Raw genomic sequence first — 23,866 nt, 5'->3', positions numbered from 1 at the left:
AAAAAGTGTTGAATAAAACATTAATTCCATGAGATTTTCCCTCCACTTTTAAAGGTCCCATTGCATGGATTATTTTATTATTTTATGTTTCCTGGGGTGCCCCTGTAATGTTAGTATGTTTTTTAGATCAAAAGTTGTTATAATTTAGAAATAAAAGGCATTTTTCCTAGCCTGATTTTAGCCTCTGATGTGAACGCTCTGTTTGAAGGGGCGTGTCTGTGTGAGACTTCAGTGTAAACGCCCACTGCTGTGATTGGCTGTGAGACTTCAGTGTTAACGCCCACTGCTGTGATTGGCTGTGAGACTTCAGTGTTAACGCCCACTGCTGTGATTGGCTGTGAGACTTCAGTGTAAACGCCCACTGCTGTGATTGGCTGACATGCTTGCATATGAAATATCTAGCATTACATTTGGAACTCTCTCGAAAACTTTTACTATTACAGCTATTATACATTTTTACTATTACAGCTATCGGGATTAACGAATCGTGAGAAGTTTTTAAAGTATTTAGATCTATTCCCATCACATAAAAGGTTGCAGTGATGAGCACTGAGCAGATGACAGCCTGTTGATCGCGTGAATGAAGATCTTATTGCAAAGCAGTTTCTGCACTCTCACTAATGATTTCACCAATGCAAACATGAGGTAAGTACAGTAAGAGCTTCGTTGTGCAGTGTAACAGCGTTATTGATTTCATAACGAGTTTTGGCACGTGTCCAGATAAACTCACGCTGTGTGATTGACAGCTTGGGCGACTGGAAAGGGATTGTTCTTTGATCGCTTTCTGTATATATTTTAATCACAGTTTAAGTAAGATTATTTTCATCCTACTAAGAGAAACGACGTGAAGTTGATCGTTTAGTCACTGGCTTGATTTACTGATGCATAAACAGTATTGAACGACTTTGAGAGAAAGATTATCTGTCTGAACTTGAACAATTACACATCAGACATTCACATAACCCACTGGTTCTTCAGAGGCTCGGATGAAGGAACTAAAAAAATACCTTTGTGTTCATTTGTACATCCAAACACTGAGCAACTGCCATGCTTCGCTCGTTTGCAAGCCATGATGTCTCTCGAGGAAAAAACAATATCGCGCTCGCGCAGCTCATTTTCTCATGGGCGGGCCAGCAGAGAAAGCGGAGGTGACCTTTCCCCTTATGACGACATACGGGGAAGATTCTTGATTCGCCCGTCTGAGCTTTCATTTTCTCAAAAATACCCAGGGCTTGGTTTACACCCATCAAAACGTCTAGCCACTGGGGGACCATAGGCAGGCTAGGGGAACTCATATTAAGGTTAAAAAACCTCATAAAGTGAAATTTTCATGCAATGGGACTTTTAATTGTTTTCCTTCAATGAAAGGATATATCTTTGGAACTTTTGGAATGAATGATCAAAAGGGTAAACTGCAGATGTATCTTCTCTTCTACACTCGACCAGGTCTGTACATTTAGCACTTGTGTTATCAGTGTGATAGTAGACAAAATGAAGTTCTTACAGTAAAACTTTTTATTGTGTTTTTGCTGCTGAACAATATAAACATCCACACAGAAAATACAATTCTATAGACCTCAAGTGAGGAATTAAACAGAACATAAGACTGCATATCTTCATATTCATGAACACACCACTGAAGTGACTGAACTACAATAAGAAATCTCAGTCATAGCTCATAACGTACAGATTCTGTGCAATCGAGATGAAATCCAGCGCACATGAACATGTAGACAGTGGATGTATTCAGACGCGTGTGCTCGAGTCGGTTCAGTCGTTCATCTTCATCAAGCGCAGATAAACTCTCCTGTGAACACAGTTCAACAACTCAATGAGTCATTCAGTCCAACATAACCACGAGGAAGACACATGACTACAGGACAAATAATAGAAGAAGCAAAAAAGTTTTTTTTTAAAGACCCTTGGCGTTCCCACTTTATATCAAGTGGCTTTAAGTACTATGTACTTACATCGAAAAATAAGTACAATGTACTTATTGTGTTGATGTATTATAAAACACTACTGAGGTGTGATACGGGTAAGGTTAGGGACAGGTGAGGTTTACAACAGTGTAATTACAAATGTAATTACATTAATTACAGCTGTAATTACATGCAGGTATTTTCAAAATATAAGCACAATGTAAAAAAACATGTATGTACACAATAAGTCCATTGTATCAAATTATTAATTTCAATGTTAGTACATAGTAGTTAAAACCACTTAATATAAAGTGGGACCCCCTTGGCTTTTGGATGTTTAAATTTAATGAAATACTCTGAATGACACTTTATTACAAGTCCTTTTTTTATTTATTAGTATTCATGAAAGAGAAGAATGTATGTATAAAACTGGTCAGAAATGTTCCTAATGGACCAAAGGTTTGACTTGAGAGTAAAACCGTCTTCATCTGTAAAGGTTCAGTGTGAGTGTCAGTGTTCAGTGTCACCCAAACATGAAGCTTCTCACGATTTACTCGCCCTCATGCCGTCCCAGGAGTACATGACTTTATTTTTGACACAGTCCATCTCTGTGAGTCAATGGAAACGGGACCTCCAGTAAACATGCCAGTAATCCATAAGAGCCCAGTGGATGAATCAATGACTTCTGAAGCCAAACGATTGGTGTGTGTGTGTGTGTGATAGAGAAAAATACTAATATTGTAACTTTCTAAAATATGAACCATTGCTTCCGGCCAGCTGTTATGCATGTGTGTGTTGACATAGACGTGTACGTGTTCTGAAGCTCACGCGAGAGAAATCCAGAGGAACGCCACATCAAGAGAACACACATGACAGCTGGAAGAGTTGGTTCATTTCACACCCATTGTTTCGCTTCAGAAGACGCTGATTCATCCACTGGGCTTGTAATGATACCCATCATGTTCGTTTTGTGTGGTTTTTGATAAGGTCCCGTATACTTGCATTATAGGGACTCGTGTGTTGGTTTCAGATCTCCAGAGAATGAAGCTTCATCTTTAACCCTTTAGGGAGGTTAAAAGCACTGACCGTTGAGGAGCCATCATCACAGACAGATGGGCATCTTCTTCTTCTTGTCCTTGTCTTGTTCACGCTTGGACAAGCGTCTCTTGAGCTCGTCTGGCACTCGCTCGTAGCAGCGCTTACACACGGGCTTCAGGTCCATCTCCACAAACTTATCCCTGAACAACAGCACAGATCAGGAGAGAATGAGCAGTTCCCACCCTAACTGAGTTTAGCTGGCAGTGGTTTGACATTTTTGAACATCACAATTACATTTTTGCAGTTTCATTAATTTTGTTTCTTAAGTGTTGTGCTATTAATGTCACTATGAAATCAAAACAAACCATTCTTATTTCTTATGGAATCTTTATTCTAAAAGATTTATCGGTGCACATGATAATTGTTTTAAATTCATGTTCCTGGTGATCTTGAATCAGAATAAGTTCCTCTTGCAGCAACTCTTCTCTGATGATGAGGGCGTGGCTATAACCTGTCACTCACATGAGATCAGCCAATAGCAAACCACAACCATCCAATCAAGCCCCGCCCACATTTGCTCTTGTTCCACAGGCCGTTTCACTTGCACATACAGCACAACAGGGTAATAAAGTCTAGCGTAACTTCTGTTTCATGACGACTTTAAATTATGCGGGAAAAGTTTATTGTCAAACTTGTTAAATCTAAGAAAAGTGATTTTCGTTGTAGTCTTTCATTCAAACTATTTACAAAAATACAAGCTTTAAATTAAGTATACTTAAAAAGAAAAGAGAAAAATTGTATTTTCTGCAAAATGTGTCAATTATGGGACCTTTAGAAATTCTTATTAGTATAAATTAAACTATATTGTGCAATATATATTATCCATTCAAGTTTAACAGTGATTTAGTACAGTGAAGTGGTGAACTATGATGTCCTGTTTCACTGTGTAACACTGGCCAAATTCCTGTATCATCCATCACTATAGGAAAGAGCAGAGAACACAGTAATGATGCGACTGAAATGTCTTAAATTAGGAATTAGAAAAGGCCTGTTTCAGTCAGCTGGAGATCGACAGTGGAGCTGGACGAGTGTGTGCTATATGGAGTATCTGGAGGAGGACAATTCCAGTAAGGAGTGCAGACGGGCCATCACGGTTCTGGAGAACAGGGTTTGAAGGCTTAAGATGGCAGAGCTCCAGGGCTTCATTAGCCCATCGTGTGGCCCATCGCTTAGGCTCACTCTGGTGGGCGAGAGAGTTCAATTTCAAGGGAATTCTCCAGGAATAGACCGGCTGACTTTCTGAAAGAGCATCCCAGGCAGGGTGCACCATCCTGGGCATGGTTTTAAATAACGAAATGACTAGGTTTAGGTTTTGAATATGGACATGGAGCTCCAGGGCGATTGTTGGCTGCAGTGCTGGCTCAGTTCAGACATCCACCCTCTCAGAGCGGGGCCGGGGCCGGGGAAGACTTTCCTCCGCAGAAAAATAGGTATTTATATATATAAAATATGTGATGTATGTACTAGTGAAACAGCTAAAGAATAAACAACATGACCCTAGCCTTGATTTTATCCTTCTGTTGTTGACTAAATTATGAAAATGGACCATATGTGATTGGCTTGATTGAACACAGAGAAACTGTGACACTTTCATTAATGATTACGAGTTCAAAATGAATATATGCATATATGCAGGAATTATTCACAATTAAACCAGTAACACACATTAAGAAACACACAAAAGGTCAATTCTGATTTCATGCCAACTATAAGGATTGTGTTTGTTCAGAAATGGATTTGAAACTACCATAAGAAATATCCATTGAAGTGACAACTATCCCCAATGTCCCTGATTAATTTAACATGGTTTTTATGATTAGAATGTGAATGTTTTATTTCGATATGTTACTTCCCAGCAACATTTCAGTAATGGTACGCACTTGAGTGTCAGCTTGGAGTTGCATGTGGAGCAGCCGAAGCATTTGACACACCAGGCCTTATTCAGTGCAGACACAACTAGAAGACAAAAGAGAGAATCAAGCATACATGTCAGTTATAAATCCTGAGATCACTATACACATAATGCAAATGTTGAACAGTGTTCAAGTGTTTAAAGCAAGCCGTCTCACCGTCTCCCTCAATGACGCGGTTGCAGTGGTTACAGACGTCTCCGAAGAGCTGGAAGACAGATGTGACACACACACACTCAGATCACGAGTAGAACATCTGGGACTGTGTCCAGCTGTTGTAGACACCGTTGTGTCTCAGTATCTTTCTACTGTCCCGTACCTATCATCTCTATCAGGGCCTGATCACTCCTTTCACATTTAAAATGCTTCATGAGAAATCTGAACATCCTTATAAGTTACTACAGTATTCCAACAATGATTTGAAGTAAATGCCTGTATAAACTGAAAAGACAACAAGCATCTGTTTCATTAATGCTGATATTGAAATCTTCAGGTCCTGATCTTGGTATATTGAATATTTCACTACATTCATGTTTTGTATTTATTTTGCAAAAGTGTACTTAAGATTAATAAAACTAAGCTAATTCCCAGACTGTACCTGGTTGTAGTGAGTCTCACAGTACGCCAAGCCCTTGCGCTCATAGTGCCGGTGACCCAGGAACGCTTTCTCGCATTTAGCACACACAAAATGCTGCAAACACACGTGTGCATGAAAGAAAGAGGGGAACAGGTAATGATCCCACTTTAGAGTTTAAAGCATCAATGATGATTAATCGTTCAAAGATCAGAATATATTTAGATGAGGCGCTGTGCTGAAATACCTCCACATGCCACTGTTTGCCCATGGCGTTGACCACGCGGCCCTCGACGGGTCTCCTGCAGGCGCCGCAGATCGGCACGCCCAGCTTATCATGACACGGCAGACAGTAGAGCTCGCCTTTCAGCTCCCTGGCGTCCGCCGTCAGCTCCTTACTGCACACACACACACACACACACACACACACACACACACACACACACGGGGTTGTTTGGCTATACTTCTGAGGACATTCCATAGGCGTAATGGTTTTTATACTGTCCAAACTGTATATTCTATTCCCCTACACTAACCCGACCCGTCATGCACACACACACACACACACACACACTAACCCGACCCCTAAACCTTCCCATCACAGAAAACTTTCTGCATTTTTTAAAGTTTATTAAAACACTCTTTAGTATGTTTTAAAAGCCATTTGAAATACAAAGACTCAGGAAATGTCCTCATAAATCACGTTCACGTTGTAACACCAGTGTAATAGCCATGTCATTATACACAATTTTGTCCTCATAAATCACAAAAACAAACGCACACACACACGCACAACCTTGAGCTCTAGAGAGGTGCTATACTTATTATAACACTCTCAGAATTGATCCAATAGGGTCCACAACAGCTCGTCACTGGGGCAGAACCCTTAAAAAGGTCAAATTATGTTATATTTGGTCCTATTATTTCCATGTTCATCTTTCCTCAGTCTGTAATGTTGCCGAAAAAGTTCCAACGTCCCTCCAGCGGAAGTTCTTCTCTATATCAGTGTCAGTGTTTCTGAACTCCCTGAACATTGTAGTCTTGAGTTTCTTCCGGGAACGAACACGTCACAATATTCCTCATTATAATAATTCTTACGCAGAATAAAGGGGCGGGGCCTGGTTGAGTGAGTTAGTAGTGTGTTAAACTGGCAGTTATGGTAAGGGGCGGGACATTTCCAAAACACACTCGAAGTGCTCGACCAATCACAACACACTGCTCCAGCCGACCAATCAGAGCACAGTGTGCTTTTCAGAAGGAGGGGCTTCATAGAGACAGGAACTGGGAAGAGAGGAGCCGCAACAATGGAGAATATGAGGAAAATAATCACCATTGAAGCGGGAAAACCACTTCTAGTAGAGTATAAAACAACATCAAGACCGTAAAAGGACATTATATGGCCTCTTTAAAGGGACAGCGCTGTACTTAAACAGACGACTGGTAAACGTTTATCCAGTGAACTCCTGTTTATCTGGAAAATGAGAAACTCTGAGAAACTCTCATCCGTCCAGTTGCTGGTGTGTTTGCAGTACGTTTCCTCACCCGCAGTTATTGCAGCTGAAGTGGTCAGGATGGTACGGATCGTTCTTGAAAATCAGTGGAACATCTTCAACGATGGCTTGGCATTTCTGGCAGATGTACTTCCCCAGACCATGAGCCTTTTCACGGTTATGACACGGACGGCACAAATGTCTGTAGGGCAGAATTACATTTGCTGAATTTGAATTTCAAATCACATTCATGTTTACATTCAGTGCCCTATTGTCTTATCTGAGACTCACCTGCCTGCGTTCTTCACAAAGCCCACGTCTGCCAGAACAGCCTGACAGAGATCACAGCAGAAGCAGTCGGGATGCCAGCTGAGGTTCATGGCCTTTATCACACGGCCAATGACGAACTCGCCTGCGAACAGGACCAATCACACACACACATGCTGCATGCATCACACACCAATGCTGAAATATGGGGGAAGTCAGGTTAGATATTCAGGTCTTTGTTTGAGTTGTGTGTGTTTACTCACCACACTGGTGACAGCAGGGAGCAAACAGCATCTGGAAGTCATGCTCGCAGTATTTTCTGCCTTCAAACTGTGAAAGCAAGAGCAGGAAACATGCGTCAGACGTCACAGAAAAACACCTGGCTGTTCCTACCGTTCAGTGCAGATTCATGACTCCGTCCTAGACAAGATTTTAAAACTCACGGCTTATGGAAACATAGGAGTGATATGGACTATTGTTCTGTAGCACATATCATAATAAAGCCAACTTCACTTCTCGGGTTTGAGTGAACGTTGCCATTTTTTCCATGTTCCCGAGCGCGTCAATGATTACGAAACATTTTATTAAAGGGATACTCCACTTTTTTCGGAAATAAGCTCATTTTACAACTCCCCCAGAGTTAAACAGATGAGTTTTACCGTTTTAGAATCCATTCAGCCGAACTCCGGGTCTGACGGTACCACTTTTAGCATAGCTTAGCATAGATCATTGATTCTGATGAGTCCAGTAGCATTTCTTTCAAAATGACCAAAGAGTTTCAATATTTTTCCTATTTAAAACTTGACTCTTCTGTAGTTAAACCGTGTACTAAGATCGACGGAAAATGAAAAGTTGCGATTTTCTAAGCCTATATGACTAGGAACTACTCTCATTCCAGTGTAATAATCAAGGAACTGTGTGGCTGTAACATGAGTGCAGCAGGCGTAATGATATGACACAGCGCCTGAAAATAGTCCCCAGCTCGGTAACTTCTTCCAACGTGACCGGGACTAAGTTTGTCTAACCTATTAGACCTATTTTCAGGCGCTGCGTCATATCATTACGCCTGCTGCACTCATGGTACAGCCGCACAGTTCCTTGATTATTACGCTGGAATGAGAGTAGTTCCTAGCCATATAGGCTTAGAAAATCGCAACTTTTCATTTTCCGTCGATCTTAGTACACGGTTTAACTACAGAAGAGTCAAGTTTTAAATAGGAAAAATATTGAAACTCTTTGGTCATTTTGAAAGAAATGCTACTGGACTCGTCTGAATCAATGATCTGTGCTAAGCTATGCTAAAAGTGGTACCGTCAGACCCGGAGTTCGGCTGAATGGATTCTAAAACGGTAAAACTCATCTGTTTAACTCTGGGGGAGTTGTAAAATGAGCATATTTCCGAAAAAAGTGGAGTATCCCTTTAAGAGTCATTTATTTAGAGCGTTCCAGGTGTTCTTCCCCCTCTTTTCAATTGAAATGATTAACATCTAAGCAAAACGTGTTTTCTGTGAATGGATAATCAAATTAAATGTTTGTGTCTTCAACACCACTTTACATCGCAAAGTCATCCTCTAGGAAATGACATCATTTTTGGTGGGAAAACAATAGCACAAACATCACTGAGTAATGAATTCAGAGATGGTTTGTGGTATTAGTTGTTTTTTGCCAGGGCAAATCATTCATCCTTTAAAACCAAACAAATCCAAACATATGTATGTTATAACCTTTCTAGAAATACCTCCTGAAATTACAACAACAGCCTTAGATCTTCAGAATGACCTGCATATTACAGCTCACACAAAGGAAATCTCTCTTTTATTTAATATACCTTTCTACAAATTTCATGAGAACAATTTAAATATACTTAATTTCCCCAAAGGAAAATGTCATAATCGACAGTGTTATTAATGGTCCATGTGATATGTGTAAAATTTGAGGTGATATGTTCACTTTTTTTCATAAAAGCATGAAACTTGATGCACTTGAACAGTTTGTGGCCCTGAACATTTTCAGAAATGGAGCCATCGCAAAATGGCCGCCACAAGGCGTTTTTGCGATGGCTCCATTTCTGAAAATGTTCAGGGTTGCAAACTGTTCAAGTGTACTATTGCAAAGTTTCATGCTTTTATGAAAAAGTGAACATCATTTTCACATATCAAGTCAAGTCACCTTTATTTATATAGCGCTTTTTACAAAACAGATTGTTTCAAATCAGCTTTACAGACATAACAGGAAAATGCAACAAAGTTTGTTTCAAGAGGAAAATAGCGTCACAGCTTAAGTAAGTTCAGTGATTTTTTATTTTGTTGTAAAAAATTTATTCATTTAGTTCATTTATATATATATATAGCCGCTCTGGAGAAAGTCGTCAGTTCTCATATAATGGTGTCAGTGCAGGAGATCAATATTATTGTTGAATATTAAATTAAATGTCCCCAACTAAGCAAGACAAAAGCCAAAGGTAACAGTGGCAAGGAACCAAAACTCCATCAATGACAGAATGGAGAAAAACCCTTGGGAGAACCCAGACTCAGTCTCAGTTCTCCTCTGGCCAATGAACGAACAGTGTGTGATTATGATTCAGGCAGCATTACAGGTCAGAGGTCAGATTAGATCAGAATATTATCCAGTTCCCTCTGGTTGAAGATCGGAGTCACACCGGTATGGTGACGAGTTTGTTGAGGATCAGTGCCGATGGCTGTCGTGTCGATGAAGCCTTCACAGGAGAGAGTCTAGTAGACACAATCTCTGCTGACACTTCAGGGTGACACATATCACCTGGACTATAAAGCAATTTGTGTTTCTGCTGCCCTCAGTGCGTTAAAGCGTTTGAGTCTCTTTAGAGACTTCACAGTAAAATCTGAATATGGTTGAAATGAAATGTCTGTAAAGCACATGATCTCAGGTCTAGAATAAATAACTTTTGTCTAAGTGCGAGCTGATATAGTACTGTAGCATCTCTTGCTGCCATCAGTTCATATAAGGGGCTGGAGATTGTGTTATATCCTCACACAGATAGTCATAGAAACATGTAACGGCGGTGTCTGACCTCGTAGAAGAGGCCGTGCAGGAACTGCTGAAAGCACTGCGCGCAGACGAAGCACTGCTCGTGGAACAGCTCACCGTTACTGTTCACCATCCTCTCCGTCGCCGTGAAGCCGGCCTTACAGCGCTCACACACCGCGTGGGCCAGCGCATTCGTCATGTTGCTGTGGAGACAGAGGTTCATCTTCTGATAAAATATACTAGTCTATGTGACAGGTTCAGTGTTTTTTATATTTTCTCTGGCTTTTGGTTCATCAGAATTAGTTTTTACATCTTAATGGTTGTGTACCTCTCAAATGGAAAGAAACGCCCACTGGCACTGACTGCGCTGCGTCTTGACATTGAGCACATCTGTGCGGCGCAATCACTGAGGCACGTTAGGTTCTAGAGGCTTTATAAAAAGCATGTCTAAGTGTGTTCATGTTCTGTGGGCTGTAAAGGTCTATCGGCTTTTATTTCCTGACGCTTTTCCCTGGTGAGTCGCCTGGTTTATTGGTCTCTTACAGATGCAATGCATGGTTTAATGATGTATTTGTTATTAGGGATGTGTGTATGAGAGGTGGCGAGCACAGTAAGCATTTAAAGCCTGTTTCCAATGTCCGTTTCCAATGTCCATTTCCTATGTCCGTTTCCAATGTGCGTTTCCTATGCCTGTTTCTTATGTCCGTTTCCTATGTCCATTTTCCAATGTGCGTTTCCTATGCCTGTTTCCTATGTCTGTTTCCAATGTCCATTTCCTATGCCTGTTTCCTGTGTCCATTTCCTATGTCCATTTTCCAATGTGCATTTCCTATGCCTGTTTCCTATGTCCGTTTCCTATGCCTGTTTCCTATGTCCGTTTCCTATGTCCATTTCCTATGTGCGTTTCCTATGCCTGTTTCCTGTGTCCGTTTCCAATGTCCATTTCCTATGTGCGTTTCCTATGCCTGTTTCCTATGTCCGTTTCCTATGCCTGTTTCCTATGTCCGTTTCCTGTGTCCGTTTCCAATGTCCGTTTCCAATGTGCGTTTCCTATGCCTGTTTCCTATGTCCGTTTCCTATGCCTGTTTCCTATGTCCGTTTCCTGTGTCCATTTTCCAATGTGCGTTTCCTATGCCTGTTTCCTATGTCCGTTTCCTATGTCCGTTTCCTATGCCTGTTTCCTATGTCCGTTTCCTATGCCTGTTTCCTATGTCCATGTCCTATGCCTGTTTCCTATGTCCGTTTCCTATGTCCGTTTCCTATGCCTGTTTCCTATGTCCGTTTCCTATGCCTGTTTCCTATGTCCGTTTCCTATGTCCGTTTCCTATGCCTGTTTCCTGTGTCCATTTCCTATGTCCGTTTCCAATGTGCGTTTCCTATGCCTGTTTCCTATGTCTGTTTCCTATGTCCATTTTCCAATGTGCGTTTCCTATGCCTGTTTCCTATGTCCGTTTCCTATGTCCATTTTCCAATGTGCGTTTCCTATGCCTGTTTCCTATGTCCGTTTCCTATGTCCGTTTCCTATGCCTGTTTCCTATGTCCGTTTACTATGTCCGTTTCCAATGTCCGTTTCCTATGCCTGTTTCCTATGTCCGTTTCCTATGTACGTTTCCAATGTCCATTTCCTATGCCTGTTTCCTATGTCCGTTTCCTATGTCCGTTTCCTATGTACGTTTCCTATGCCTGTTTCCTATGTCCGTTTCCTATGTCCGTTTCCTATGCCTGTTTCCTATGTCCGTTTCCTATGTACGTTTCCAATGTCCATTTCCTATGCCTGTTCCCTTATCGATGGAACTCAACACTGCGTCGTTGAAAACGACTCTTTGGGGATGCTCCCTAAGCGTGCGCCTCTGAAGTATGAATTAAACTAATCCAATCCTGATTGGTGTTGCGTAATGACGTAACATGTGACGGCATAACCGGATGCATAAAAGTGACACCGGCACACACACACATTAGCTTCAGCAAGTGCTCTCTGTTGTTGTCTGTCATATTTGGTGTTGTCTGTCAGTTTGATCTCAGAGATATATATATAAAGCATGGCGAGGGAGCAATATACAAAGTGTGTGCACCCCTGCCCTAGATATCTTACGGGTGGGGACACACACCAGTTATGTGTATATTGTTTGGGAGCGCAGCACGCACAGGCAGCTCTCAAGGGGGCTGCCTGAGAACACTGTGAAGCACTCCCTATAAGAGTGCTGCACTCCTGCCTGGCTATTTTTAAAGATGATGGCCAGGCTCGTGATCCCCGCGGTTCGAGTCCCGTGTCCGTTGAGGCGGCGCAGCGGCTTAGATCGTGGGGATCGCAAAAGGACCTTGCGGATGAGAACGAGACTGCCGAGGCACTTTCTCGTTCATCATCTGAAGGTTCTGTGGCGCCCGTTCACGGTGCAGAAGTCCGCACTGCGGCTTCTTCTGCCTGCGACGAGCGCCCGATGCTCGAGCTGTCTGCTTCTGAGGAAGTGGATGTGCTCGGCATCGAAGGCGAGGAACATGAGTCATACTCGCCGGCTCATGTTCCCGCTTATGAGGAGCTAGTGGAGGTTGTGACGTGTGCTGTGGCCAGACTCAACATCAGCTGGCCACAAAATAAGCAGGATGATCCTCGTCAAAGCAAGCTAGACTAGAGAGATTCCTGTAGCACCGTTCACAACCTCAGCGCCGGGGTTTGCCGTTTTTCCCAGATCTACATAAAGAGATCTCCAGATCCTGGGAAAAACCCCCACTCTTCTCGCATCTCTTCACCTACGTTTTGTGATTATAGTAATGTGGTGGGTGCGAGAGAGTTGGGATATGGCAAGATGCCGCAGATGGAGGAAGCTTTAGCGAGCTATCTTTCTCCTGAAGCGGCATCTTCGCTTAAAGCCCCGGCGCTGCCCAGCACACCGTGCAGTGACACTTCTGCACTGGTTGGCCTGGCTTATATGGCGGCTGGTCGGGCTGGTAAGTGCCTGCACTCAATGGCGATTTTGCAAGCGTACCAGGCTGACCTCCTTAAAGACCTGGATGAGGGCGAGGGACAGACTCCTGCTGATATTGCAGAACTGAGAAGAGTCACAGATTTGTCTCTCCGGACCACTAAAGAGACGGCGCGCGCTATCGGCCGCTTTATGGCAGCTATGGTGGCTACAGAGAGACATCTGTGGCTGTATTTGTCGGGAATAAAAGAAAGAGATAAATCTTTTCTGCTGGACGCACCGCTATCGCCTTCTGGCCTGTTCGGCGATGCAGTCACTACTGTCGTCGACAGGTTTCAGGAGGCGAAAAAGTAATTCGGCGTTCCAGCAGTCTCTCCCTCGCCGCTCGAAATCCAGGTCTAGGAGGGCTGGTCCAAGTGGCCAGCCCCAGCCGTCAACTAGCTCCTCCTCCTATCGCCAGGAACAGAAAGAGAGCGTTTCCTCTAGAGCCCCTCCTGCGGGAGCTTGGCAACAGAGGAAGCGCTCTCACTCGAAGTCCTCTAACCAGAAGGGCGACCTGAGGGACTTCATTCAGGCGAAGAGGGCTTCGGGAAAGAGGTCCTAACCGAAGTAATAGGACTTCTGAGGGCCGCATCGATTTCCAGCGAACGCACAACGTGGCGTTCGCCCCAAAAGCTTGCAAAAGAGCACCGACTATGGTCACAAAATCTTTCTCGACTTCTCCCTGCCAGTCCTCCGTTTCAGGAGGTCGAGAACAGTGCTCGAAAAAACACCCGAGGCCAGTCTCGAGAGGCTGGTTCCCTTAGTAGATTTTGTAGAAGAATGGCAACACCTTCCGAATATATCTATGTGGGTTCTGAATATAATAAAAAATGGGTACAGACTGCAGTTCGGTCACCGACCCCCCAAGTTCGCGGGGGTGGTACTGACTGCAGTGGTTCCAGAACAGGCTCGGGTTTTGGAACAGGTACAGACTCTACTGGTCAGTGAGTCCAGTGTGTTCCCCTACCAGACAGGGAGTCCGGGTTTTACAGCGGGTACTTTATAGTTCCAAAGAAGGATGGCGGGCTGAGGCCGATTTTAGATCTGAGGCAGTTGAATCGTTCTCTGAGGAGATTCAGGTTCAAGATGCTCACTATTCCCATCATCGTGAATCAAATCAGATCTGAGGATTGGTTTGTCACGATATTTCTAAAAGATGCCTATTTTCATGTCTCCATCCTTCCATGTCACAGGAGGTTCCTGAGGTTCGCTTTCGGGGGCGAAGCGTACCAATATCGGGTTCTTCCGTTCGGCCTAGCACTGTGCAGCTCTGGCTCCACTGAGGCTTCAGGGCATTCATATACTGAATTACATCAACGACTGGCTCATATTGGCCCAGTCTCGGGAAATGGCAGTTCGGCATCGAGATGTCGTCCTTGGCCACATTCAGAACCTGGGGTTGAGACTCAACACGAAGAAAAGCGTGTTGGAACCGGCTCAGAAAACTACGGGCACAAATGTCTCCCGTGCGTGTAGAATGAATCCTGGCAATGGTGTCCAAGATAAAGCTAGGCCAGGCCATCACTGTAAAGCAATTTCAAAGACTGCTGGGCCTCATGACAGCGGCATCCAACATAATACCTTTGGGCCTTCTACACATGAGGCCCCTTCAGTGGTGGCTGAAAGCCAAGGGGTTTCCCCCGAGGGGAAATCCGTTCTGTACAATCAGGGTCACCCACAGATGCCTTGGTTCCCTATTAATATGGAAGAAACCTTGGTTCCTGTCCCAAGGGCCAGTGTTAGGAGCGTCATGTCGCCGGAAAACCGTTTCGACAGACGCCTCCCTCACTGGCTGGGGCGCAGTCATGGACGGCCGCTTTGCCAGGGGTCTGTGGCAGGACCATCATCACTCTTGGCATATAAATTGCCTAGAGATGTTGGCTGTGTTCAGGGCTCTGAGGAGCTTCCTCCCAGACATCAAAGGTTATCACGTCCTGATACGTTCAGACAATACATCAGTGGTAGTGTATCTGAACCGACAAGGGGGACTCAGATCACATCCTCTATCCAGACTGGCACATCAGATTTTTCTATGGTCCCAAGGAAAAATATTATCAATCAGAGCAATATATGTCCCGGGGGTTCAGAATCAGGGAGCAGACATCCTGTCGAGGCAGGGGCTGAGGCCCGGGGAATGGAGACTTCACCCAGAGGTAGTGGAGTTGATATGGTAGAGGTTTGGACCAATGGAAGTGGATCTATTTGCGTCTTGAGAGACGTCCCACTGTCCACTTTGGTTCTCCCTCAGACATCCAGCCCCACTGGGGTTGGATAATAATAATAATAGTAATAATAATAATAATATTTTGTTACATTTATATAGCACTTTTCTAGGTACTCAAAGCGCTTTACATGGAAGGGGGGAATCTCCTCAACCACCACCAATGTGCAGCATCCACCTGGATGATGCAACGGCAGCCTTATTGCGCCAGAACGCCCACCACACACCAGCTTACTGGTGGAGAGGAGACAGTGATGAAGCCAATCAGTATATGGGGAAGATTAGGAGGCCATGATGGACAGAGGCCAAGGGGCAAATTTGGCCATGCCGGGGTTACACCCCTACTCTTTTTCGAAGGACATCCTGGGATTTTTAATGACCACAGAGAGTCAGGACCTCGGTTTAACGTCTCATCCGAAGGACGGTGCTCTTTAACAGTATAGTGTCCCCATCACTACACTGGGGTGTTAGGACCCACACAGACCACAGGGTGAGCACCCCCTACTGGCCTCACTAACACCTCTTCCAGCAGCAATCTGGTTTTCTCAGGAGGTCTCCCATCCAGGTACTAACCAGGCTCAGCCCTGCTTAGCTTCAGTGGGCAACCAGTCTTGGGCTACAGGGTGATATGGCTGCTATGGATGCCATGGTACAGGCCTGGCTGAGGCTTCGCCTGTACGCTTTTCCCCCGATCGCTCTGCTCCCGGGGGTCCTGGAGAGGGTCCGACATAATTTCATTCCTGATAGCTCCGCCATGGCAGATTCCTCTGAGGAGGGATCTGTTGTCTCAGGCGGAGGGCACAATATTCCACCCTCGCCCGGAGCTGTGGAAACTGTGGGTCTGGCCCCTGAGGGGGTCCAGTACCTAAATGCTGGTCTATCAGCCGGGGTGGTTGAAACCATACTTAGCTCTAGGGCTCCGTCCACTAGGAGATTATATGGCCTCAAGTGGAATGTCTTTTCCACTTGGTTTAGAGAACATGAGTTAGATCCAGTTAACTGAGGCCGACAATCAGGTCCAGGGTTCCTTCCTGGGACCTGGCGTTGGTTCTCGAAGGGCTATCCATGGCTCCCTTCGAACCCCTCCAGTCGGCTTCGGCCAAGGACCTCACATTCAAGATGGCTTTTCTCTTAGCTATTACTTCTATTAAGAGGGTGGGAGATCTTCAAGCCCTGGCAGTAATGCCAGCCTGCTTGGAGTTTGCCCCCGGTGGAGTTAAGGCCATCCTGCACCAGAGACCTGGCTATGTGCCTAAAGTGCCTTCTAACATGGCACGGTCCACTGTCCTACAGGCATTTCATCCTCCACCTCATGTGTCGGCAGAAGAAGAGAGGCTCCATGTGCTCTGCCCAGTTAGAGCTTTGAGTATTTACCTTGAGAGGTCCTCTTCTTGGAGGAAGTCGGACCAACTATTAGTGTGTTTTGGGTCACCTAAGAAGGGGCTCCCGGCATCCAAACAAACCATTAGTAATTGGATTGTTCAGGTTATTGCCTCGGCCTACAAGGTGCGCAATTTGCCTTCACCTTTGGCCGTAAGGGCTCATTCTACTAGAGGCATGGCGTCCTCTAGGATCTGTGAGGCAGCCGGTTGGGCTACCCCGCACACTTTTATCAGGTTTTATAGTTTGAACCTCCCTAGTACGCCTGGCGCACGAGTGCTCTCGTCCTAGCTGAGTGCCTGAGATCAGTTTCACTCTAGGGCAGGCCTTTTTCGGTGCGTGGCATAGTGGGCATTCGTTCCCCAAAGAGTCGTTTTCAATGACGTCTCAGGTTACGACTGTAACCCTTGTTCCCTGAGAAGGGAACGAGACACTGCGTCATCTTGCCACACCCCTTGATGCCTGGGAGCGGCTTGCTTCATCGCGAGGCTAATGTGTGTGTGTGCCGGCGTCACTTTTATGCATCCGGTTATGCTGTCACATGTTACGTCATGACGCAACACCAATCAGGATTGGATTAGTTTCATTCATACTTCAGAGGCGCACGCTAAGGGAGCGTCCCCAAAGAGTCGTTTTCAACGACGCAGTGTCTCGTTCCCTTCTCAGGGAACAAGGGTTAAAGTCGTAACCCGAGACGTTTCCTATGCCTGTTTCCAATGTACGTTTCCTATGTCCGTTTCCTATGCCTGTTTCCTATGCCTGTTTCCAATGTGCGTTTCCAATGTGCGTTTCCTATGCCTGTTTCCTATGCCTGTTTCCTATGTCCGTTTTCCAATGTGCGTTTCCTATGCCCGTTTCCTATGCCTGTCTCCAATGTGCGTCTATATCCGTTTTCTATGTCTGTTTTCTACACCTGTTTCCTATGTCCGTTTCCTATGCCTGTTTCCTATATCAATTTCCTACACCTGTTTCCTATGTCCATTTCCTATGTCCGTTTCCTATGCCTGTTTCCTATATCCATTTCCTACACCTGTTTCCTATGTCCATTTCCTATGTCCATTTCCTACACCTGTTTCCAATGTGTTCTTTACTATGCCTGTTTCCTATGCCTGTTTCCTACGTCCATTTCCTATACCCGTTTCCTATGTCCATTTCCAATGTTCTTTATTTATATACAATACTGATTGTGCCTGTCCTTCACTGACAGTGTTCAAAAGAACTGAGCTCTTCTGACAGCCATATGAAGAAGTTTCTGTAGAGTGTGTAGTGAATTGAAAGGGTCTTACCATTGCTTAAGGTGACCGTTGCTTCTTGTTATTCTTCTGGTTATTTCCCTATGGCGACTGATGAATCAGAAGTCTCACACCTTCACACTAATTAATTTTTTTTTTTTTGCTTCGCCTTCTGAGAATATAGTTCCCAGTATGTATACGGTTAGAAGATGGCTGTGTCTCATGTGACCTTGTTATTTGTACACGCTGTGACTATACAAATCACAACATGTAAATAGGAAAATGTTGGGTTATTTTGTCACTTATTGGGAGCAGTATGCTAGCTGGAGCCGTTTACCTCCAGTCTTTGTGCTAAGCTAGGCTAGCGGTGGCTGCGTTAGACAGAGTTACGGCACGCACGGAGATGAGAAGGGTATGTATGGACTTATCTAACTCTGGGGGATACGGTGAATAAGCTAAAGATCCAAAATTATAATAGATCGAACATTAACAGAAGGGACAAAAATCACACATCAAATCAGTGCATCACGACTCTTAAAGGAACACGCCGGTGTTCCTTTAAGAGTTGTGATGCACTGATTTGATGTGTGATTTTTGTCCCTTCTGTTAATGTTCGATCTATTATAATGTCTGATTAACTGTGGGTATTTAACAGGTAAACTGTCAAGGGTATATTTTTTTTTCTGAAAGCTTGTAGTGGAATAAAGATTCTTTTTGTCAAATAAATTTGTATTGTTTGAAAGTCATTCTGGTTTTCTTAAATACTTTTAGCTAAAGGTTACAAATACTGTGGACTCACTGTAAAGAGTCACTGGATGAAAGCATCCACCAAAGCACTCCACACTAGGCAGAGAGTATGAAGAATATTACAGCCGTTTATCTATATGTGGCTCTTTGTGAAGGTCAGACATGCAGCACTGACAAACATCTATGGCATGTGGATCTGCATATATGGCTGTGAAGCGTTAACTAGCCTCAGCGTCTCATACACACTGCACATGAAAGGGAAACACTGTCTTGAACTGATCAGTTGTTTCTCACTCCGTCAGGATGTTGAGACCTCAGCTGAGAGATTATGTATTGTGCCTTTTTTTTGTGAAAAATGTCTTTAAGTTGGCTAAATAAAATCTATGCTTAATAGAGAAATATAGCAGTTCAGCTCACCCTTTCTCTACATTTCCAAACTTCAGACTCATTGACACAACTTAATTTCTGAAAAGGTTTTTTGCCTGTACACTATAGTGATTAGATTTCCAGTTTTTTACTAGAACTTGAGAACACGAGTACAGAATTAATTTTTCTATTGCTGTTTTCTGTGAAGGTGTGAGACTTCTGATTCATCAGTCGCCATAGAGAAATAACCAGAAGAATAACAAAGTGCAGTACACTGTAATATTTGAACTACAAACTAGTTTGTTTATGATTATGGTAATAAAATAATACCAGCTTGCAATATAAAGCAGCATAACAGACTGTTTTTGTGCAGGTAAGATATCTGGAAGCGGATGAGAGCAGAAGCCTCGACACAATTAAGGGAACGTTTTTAGGAAAAAGGTTAAACATCTCATCTGTGAGCGACTTCAGACTGACTGCCATTTACAATGTTATTACCCAGAGAAAAGTGTACATGTTGACTGACAGCAGGACACGAGCTTTGAGCTTTTTAACAAACATTAATTAAACTGTAAAACAACTGAAACATAAAACAATTCACGAAACAGACAAAAGTAAAAGAGTAAAGGGGATGGGTTTGGCTGTCGGTAATGCAATGAATCAGTCAATCACTGGTATTTCCACTCTTTCTGAGCGCACACAATCAGATCACAGGATTTACAGATTTACTGTTGTTTACTGCTGAAGATTCATGTAAAAGCCAGCCAGTGATCAAACATGGAAACAAACTGTTCTAATAATCTGCTTTCAAGACACTATATTTACATTTACACTTAGTAGTCGCATTTATCTATTTATCATACAAGAGTCAGCCACAATTGAGTAGTATAGAGTTGAGTATGAGTATATTTTTGTGAATATGCAGAAGCTGTTGAAGCGGCAGACTCACGATCGCACGTAGAAGTCGCAGAACTCCTTGTAGACTTTGACATCGCTGCGGCGGGGAAGCTCAGATTCAGCAGAGATCTCTGTGTGTTGCTGGAGGCCGTTGATGCTCGCCGTGGGACTCTCGTCCTCCATCACAGAGACCAGAGAGAACAGAGAGACCAGAGAGACCACTGAGACCACTGAGACCAGAGAGACCAGAGAGACCACTGAGACCACTGAGACCAGAGAAACCAGAGAGACCACTGAGACCACTGAGACCAGAGAGAACAGAGACCACTGAGACCACAGAGACCAGAGAGAACAGAGACCACTGAGACCACAGAGACCACTGAGACCAGAGAGACCACTGAGACCACTGAGACCACAGGACTGGTGAAGCTCGTGTGAGAGACTGAGTCAATAATAGACTGAGAGAGTCTGTCCCGCTGCTTCTGACCTCATGCCTGAAACCTCTCAATAAACCACACTTCAACTGCCTACAAGTGCTTAGTTTGTTTGCATTTTGTCAGCTTTTACTAACTGTACAAAAATGACTATCCCTAATGATCTTAATAATCTTAGATATTTGGGTTGAGATAACCCTGTGTTGGAAACTGCACCCAGACTCTCACAATAACATTAAGAACCAGTAGAGCAATAACTACTTGTAATAATGTATGTTAATCTATTGTTTAGATCTAGTTTCTCAGTTTACATGTGTTGCTGTGTCCTGGGTTCATCATACCACTTTATCCATCAGACAAAGAGAGATTTACATTTAAAGATGGTTTCATGCTCTACATAGAAGCAACTGATTCAAGTTTGACCCATTAACAGTGAACAATAAACTTTATTCCTTACACACTAAGAGAGTTAATCGCAGCAACACATTCCTCCTCTGCTCTCCATGTGCCTATAAATACCCCTCGGCTCATCTCCAAACCCGGCAGCTGATGAAACCACAGAGCTAAGTTGGGAATGTGGGGCATGGAAGCACTCGAGGCCTCTGAACCTTGTGCTTCTGCTCGGAGAGAAAGCTCATTTACACTGGAAAACAGATCCACTTCGGAGAATCACAGAGAAAACTTGTGAAGGTTCTCCTAAAGTCAAATCAAATCCTTGTTTTAGGGATATAATTCAATATGGAATTAAATGATACTATTTAATTTAAACAAAAACAGCTTTTAGATCATTCTTTTTCCTTTAAAGAACCATTAAAATGTAAATATATAAATATTTTCCAATGGATGTTTGAAAAGATCTTTTGCATTAAACACATAATGTGACGTAGGCGGGTATGCTGTTAATTATATCAGTCATATAGACACGTAAATGACAGCAGTGTTGAGAACGTTACTTTTAAAAGTAATAGCTGACGGCAGCTTAATGCTGATTGGTTTAAACAACCGTGATGTATTGTCCTCTTTTAAAATGTTTGATTTTAAAACTCTGATATCATGTATTTATGTGTATACAGGTGAAACTAAATGTGAATATCGTGCTAAAGTTATAATTTTGATGATTATGGCTTACAGCTTATGAAAACCCCAAATTCAAAATCTCAGAAAATTTAAATATTACATGAAATCAATGAAAAAAAAAAAAGGATTTTAAATACAGAAATTATACATGCATATGTATAAAGTTATATATACTAAATATATTAGTTTCACCTTTTAATTTGAATTACTGAAATACACAAACTTTTGCACGATATTCGAATTTTTCGAGTTTCACCTGTAAATTATGCGTGAATATTCCTAATATGTCTGACAGTGTGATATCTCTATTGGATCTATATTTATCTTATCTATATTTATATCTCTATTGCTTTCATATTTCTAAAAATATATAAAAATATGTGTGATGGATCTGCCATGAGACTTAGGAAATCACAACAAAAAAATTAGTCTATAGCACCATGAAAACAAAAAATGGGAAACAAAACCATACAAATTCTCACAACAGTGACAACACAAACCCTGGAAAAAACACAATAAATCTCACTAAATTTAGAGCCGTGGATAATTTTTATTTAATGCAAAAAGAATTCCATTAAACAAAAGTCACATTGTTCAGGACATCACATTTTCCTATGTCCCGTCTAATACATCAAGGTTGGTACATTCTCACTTCCTTTACAATTCCAATAAAAAAAGATCAACTTCCTGTTTGAATCTCTTTGTCACTAGGCTAGTCCATTCCCACAACACCCCAGGTACTAAACAGTTCAAATCATCTTAATTACAAAATGAACTTTGACAATTTTAGGAATTTTAACTGGAGGAATTAAAGGGATTTTTAGAGGAAAGAGGAATTTTAACTGGTTTTAATGTTTTAACCTTAAGACAAATAACTAGCCCGTGCACTGACTCAGTACAACGACAAATACAAATCTTAAACCAAACCAATATAGAAATGTAATTTTATTTATTGATCAATGCAAATATTAATATATAGGAATTGTGTGGCATAAATCCTGGCCATTACACATCCCCCCACCTAAGATCTCATGCTGGTAAGCGGGAGAGGAAGTCAGCAGTGGTATTACTTTTCCCGGGCACTTGCTGGATGTTAAACTTATAAGGCTGCATAGAAAGGTACTAGCGAGTAATCCTAGCATTGGTATCCTGCATTCTGTCCATCCACTGTAATGGTTGATGATCAGTTTCAATGGAGGTGAAACGTAAGATTTTATTTTGTTATAATGTTTTGGAGTAAAACTAAACATGTCTCAAAATGAAAATATTCTAATAAAGTACTTGGTTACAAATACTACAGTGTTTGTAAACTAACCATTTAAAACGTTATTAAATAAAGTTTGTTAGTTATGACTCAATGTGGAAAGGCAAAACTCCAATCAAAATGCAGTGAGAGGAGATCCAGCTCCACCCCCAGGATCTGGAACTAGGACCGGAGACTGAGGTGGATCGAGCAGCAGGCAAAATAGGTGACCAGGGCGGAGCTGGAGACCACCATGTCAGAGCAGATGACCACCACAGCAGATCAGACAGGACTGAAGACGCCCACGGTGGAGCAGAAGACCACCACGGGGGAGCAGGTGAAGCTGGAGTCCCCCAGAGCAGAGCAGACAGGGCAGGAGACCACCATGGTGGATCTGGCAAGGATGAACGAGAGCACAGACAGGGGGTTCAAAAACTGCCTTATTGGCCATAACAGGGCAGGTAGGGAGTTCAAGAGTGACCTCCGTGGTCATGTCCAGGCCAACAGGAAGTTCAGGGATGACCTTCGTGGTCACGTCAGGGCAGACAGATTTGGTACCTCCGCAGAGATGCTAGCTGCTCGCACCGACGTAAACGGTGTGTCCCCCAAACTGGAAACCAGTCTTAAACGCCTAGGAATCGCCTTAACAGCTTCAGATAGCAACATTCAATTTGCCCAGAAACACTGATGTGGTGTCCATGATGACTGGACTTGCTGCCATCAAAGTTGGAAGTGCTGGAGACTGTGATGGAACAAGCTCCATGGCCATCGGACCACCTTCATCCCAAGTAGGTAACCATCGGATTACCTACTTGGATTACTGGTTTCCTACCACCACCTATACATCTTCAGAACAGATTTGAAGTATTAATGGATGTAGATGAGGAATGCCCAAACGTGATGAATGTGATCGAACACAGACTGAATCAGCCAGTAGCTAACACTGATGCTAACTGGCGCTCAAGGTCGACGAGACAGCGGCACTCAGCTCAGAGCGCAGCCGAGCCCAGGACTCTGATAGTGGGCGACTCCATAATCA

General features: G+C 43.2%; 1 protein-coding gene across 3 annotated transcripts; it reads right to left on the bottom strand.

Moving 5' to 3' along the window:
- Positions 1–1,493: 1,493 nt before the first annotated feature.
- On the bottom strand, positions 1,494–20,602 carry LOC311298608 (LIM and senescent cell antigen-like-containing domain protein 1). 3 transcript variants are annotated; one of them, XM_084421686.1, is made up of 13 exons: positions 12,180–13,221; positions 11,050–11,213; positions 10,596–11,010; positions 10,311–10,470; positions 7,525–7,591; positions 7,286–7,406; positions 7,047–7,196; positions 5,752–5,902; positions 5,529–5,621; positions 5,090–5,138; positions 4,901–4,976; positions 3,009–3,160; positions 1,494–1,807 (listed from the first exon to the last, which is right to left on the bottom strand). In XM_084421686.1, exons 3-12 carry the CDS (start codon positions 10,655–10,657, stop codon positions 3,025–3,027), a joined length of 1,065 nt encoding a protein of 354 aa, XP_084277812.1. In that variant the 5' UTR covers positions 10,658–11,010; positions 11,050–11,213; positions 12,180–13,221; the 3' UTR covers positions 1,494–1,807; positions 3,009–3,024. The 3 variants fall into 3 exon arrangements, 2 of the variants coding, with proteins under 2 accessions (XP_084277812.1, XP_084277811.1); XR_014628973.1 differs by lacking the exons at positions 10,596–11,010; positions 11,050–11,213; positions 12,180–13,221 and adding an exon at positions 20,126–20,579 and having other exon boundaries at positions 3,009–3,924; positions 4,099–4,976; XM_084421685.1 differs by lacking the exons at positions 10,596–11,010; positions 11,050–11,213; positions 12,180–13,221 and adding an exon at positions 20,126–20,602.
- Between the last annotated feature and the right edge of the window lie 3,264 nt (positions 20,603–23,866).

Source organism: Rutilus rutilus (assembly GCF_951802725.1).
Source record: "Rutilus rutilus genome assembly, chromosome: 10".
Taxonomy (NCBI): domain Eukaryota; kingdom Metazoa; phylum Chordata; class Actinopteri; order Cypriniformes; family Leuciscidae; genus Rutilus; species Rutilus rutilus.
Note: the sequence above shows the minus strand (reverse complement) of the source record. Positions and strands in the feature narration are given on the sequence as shown.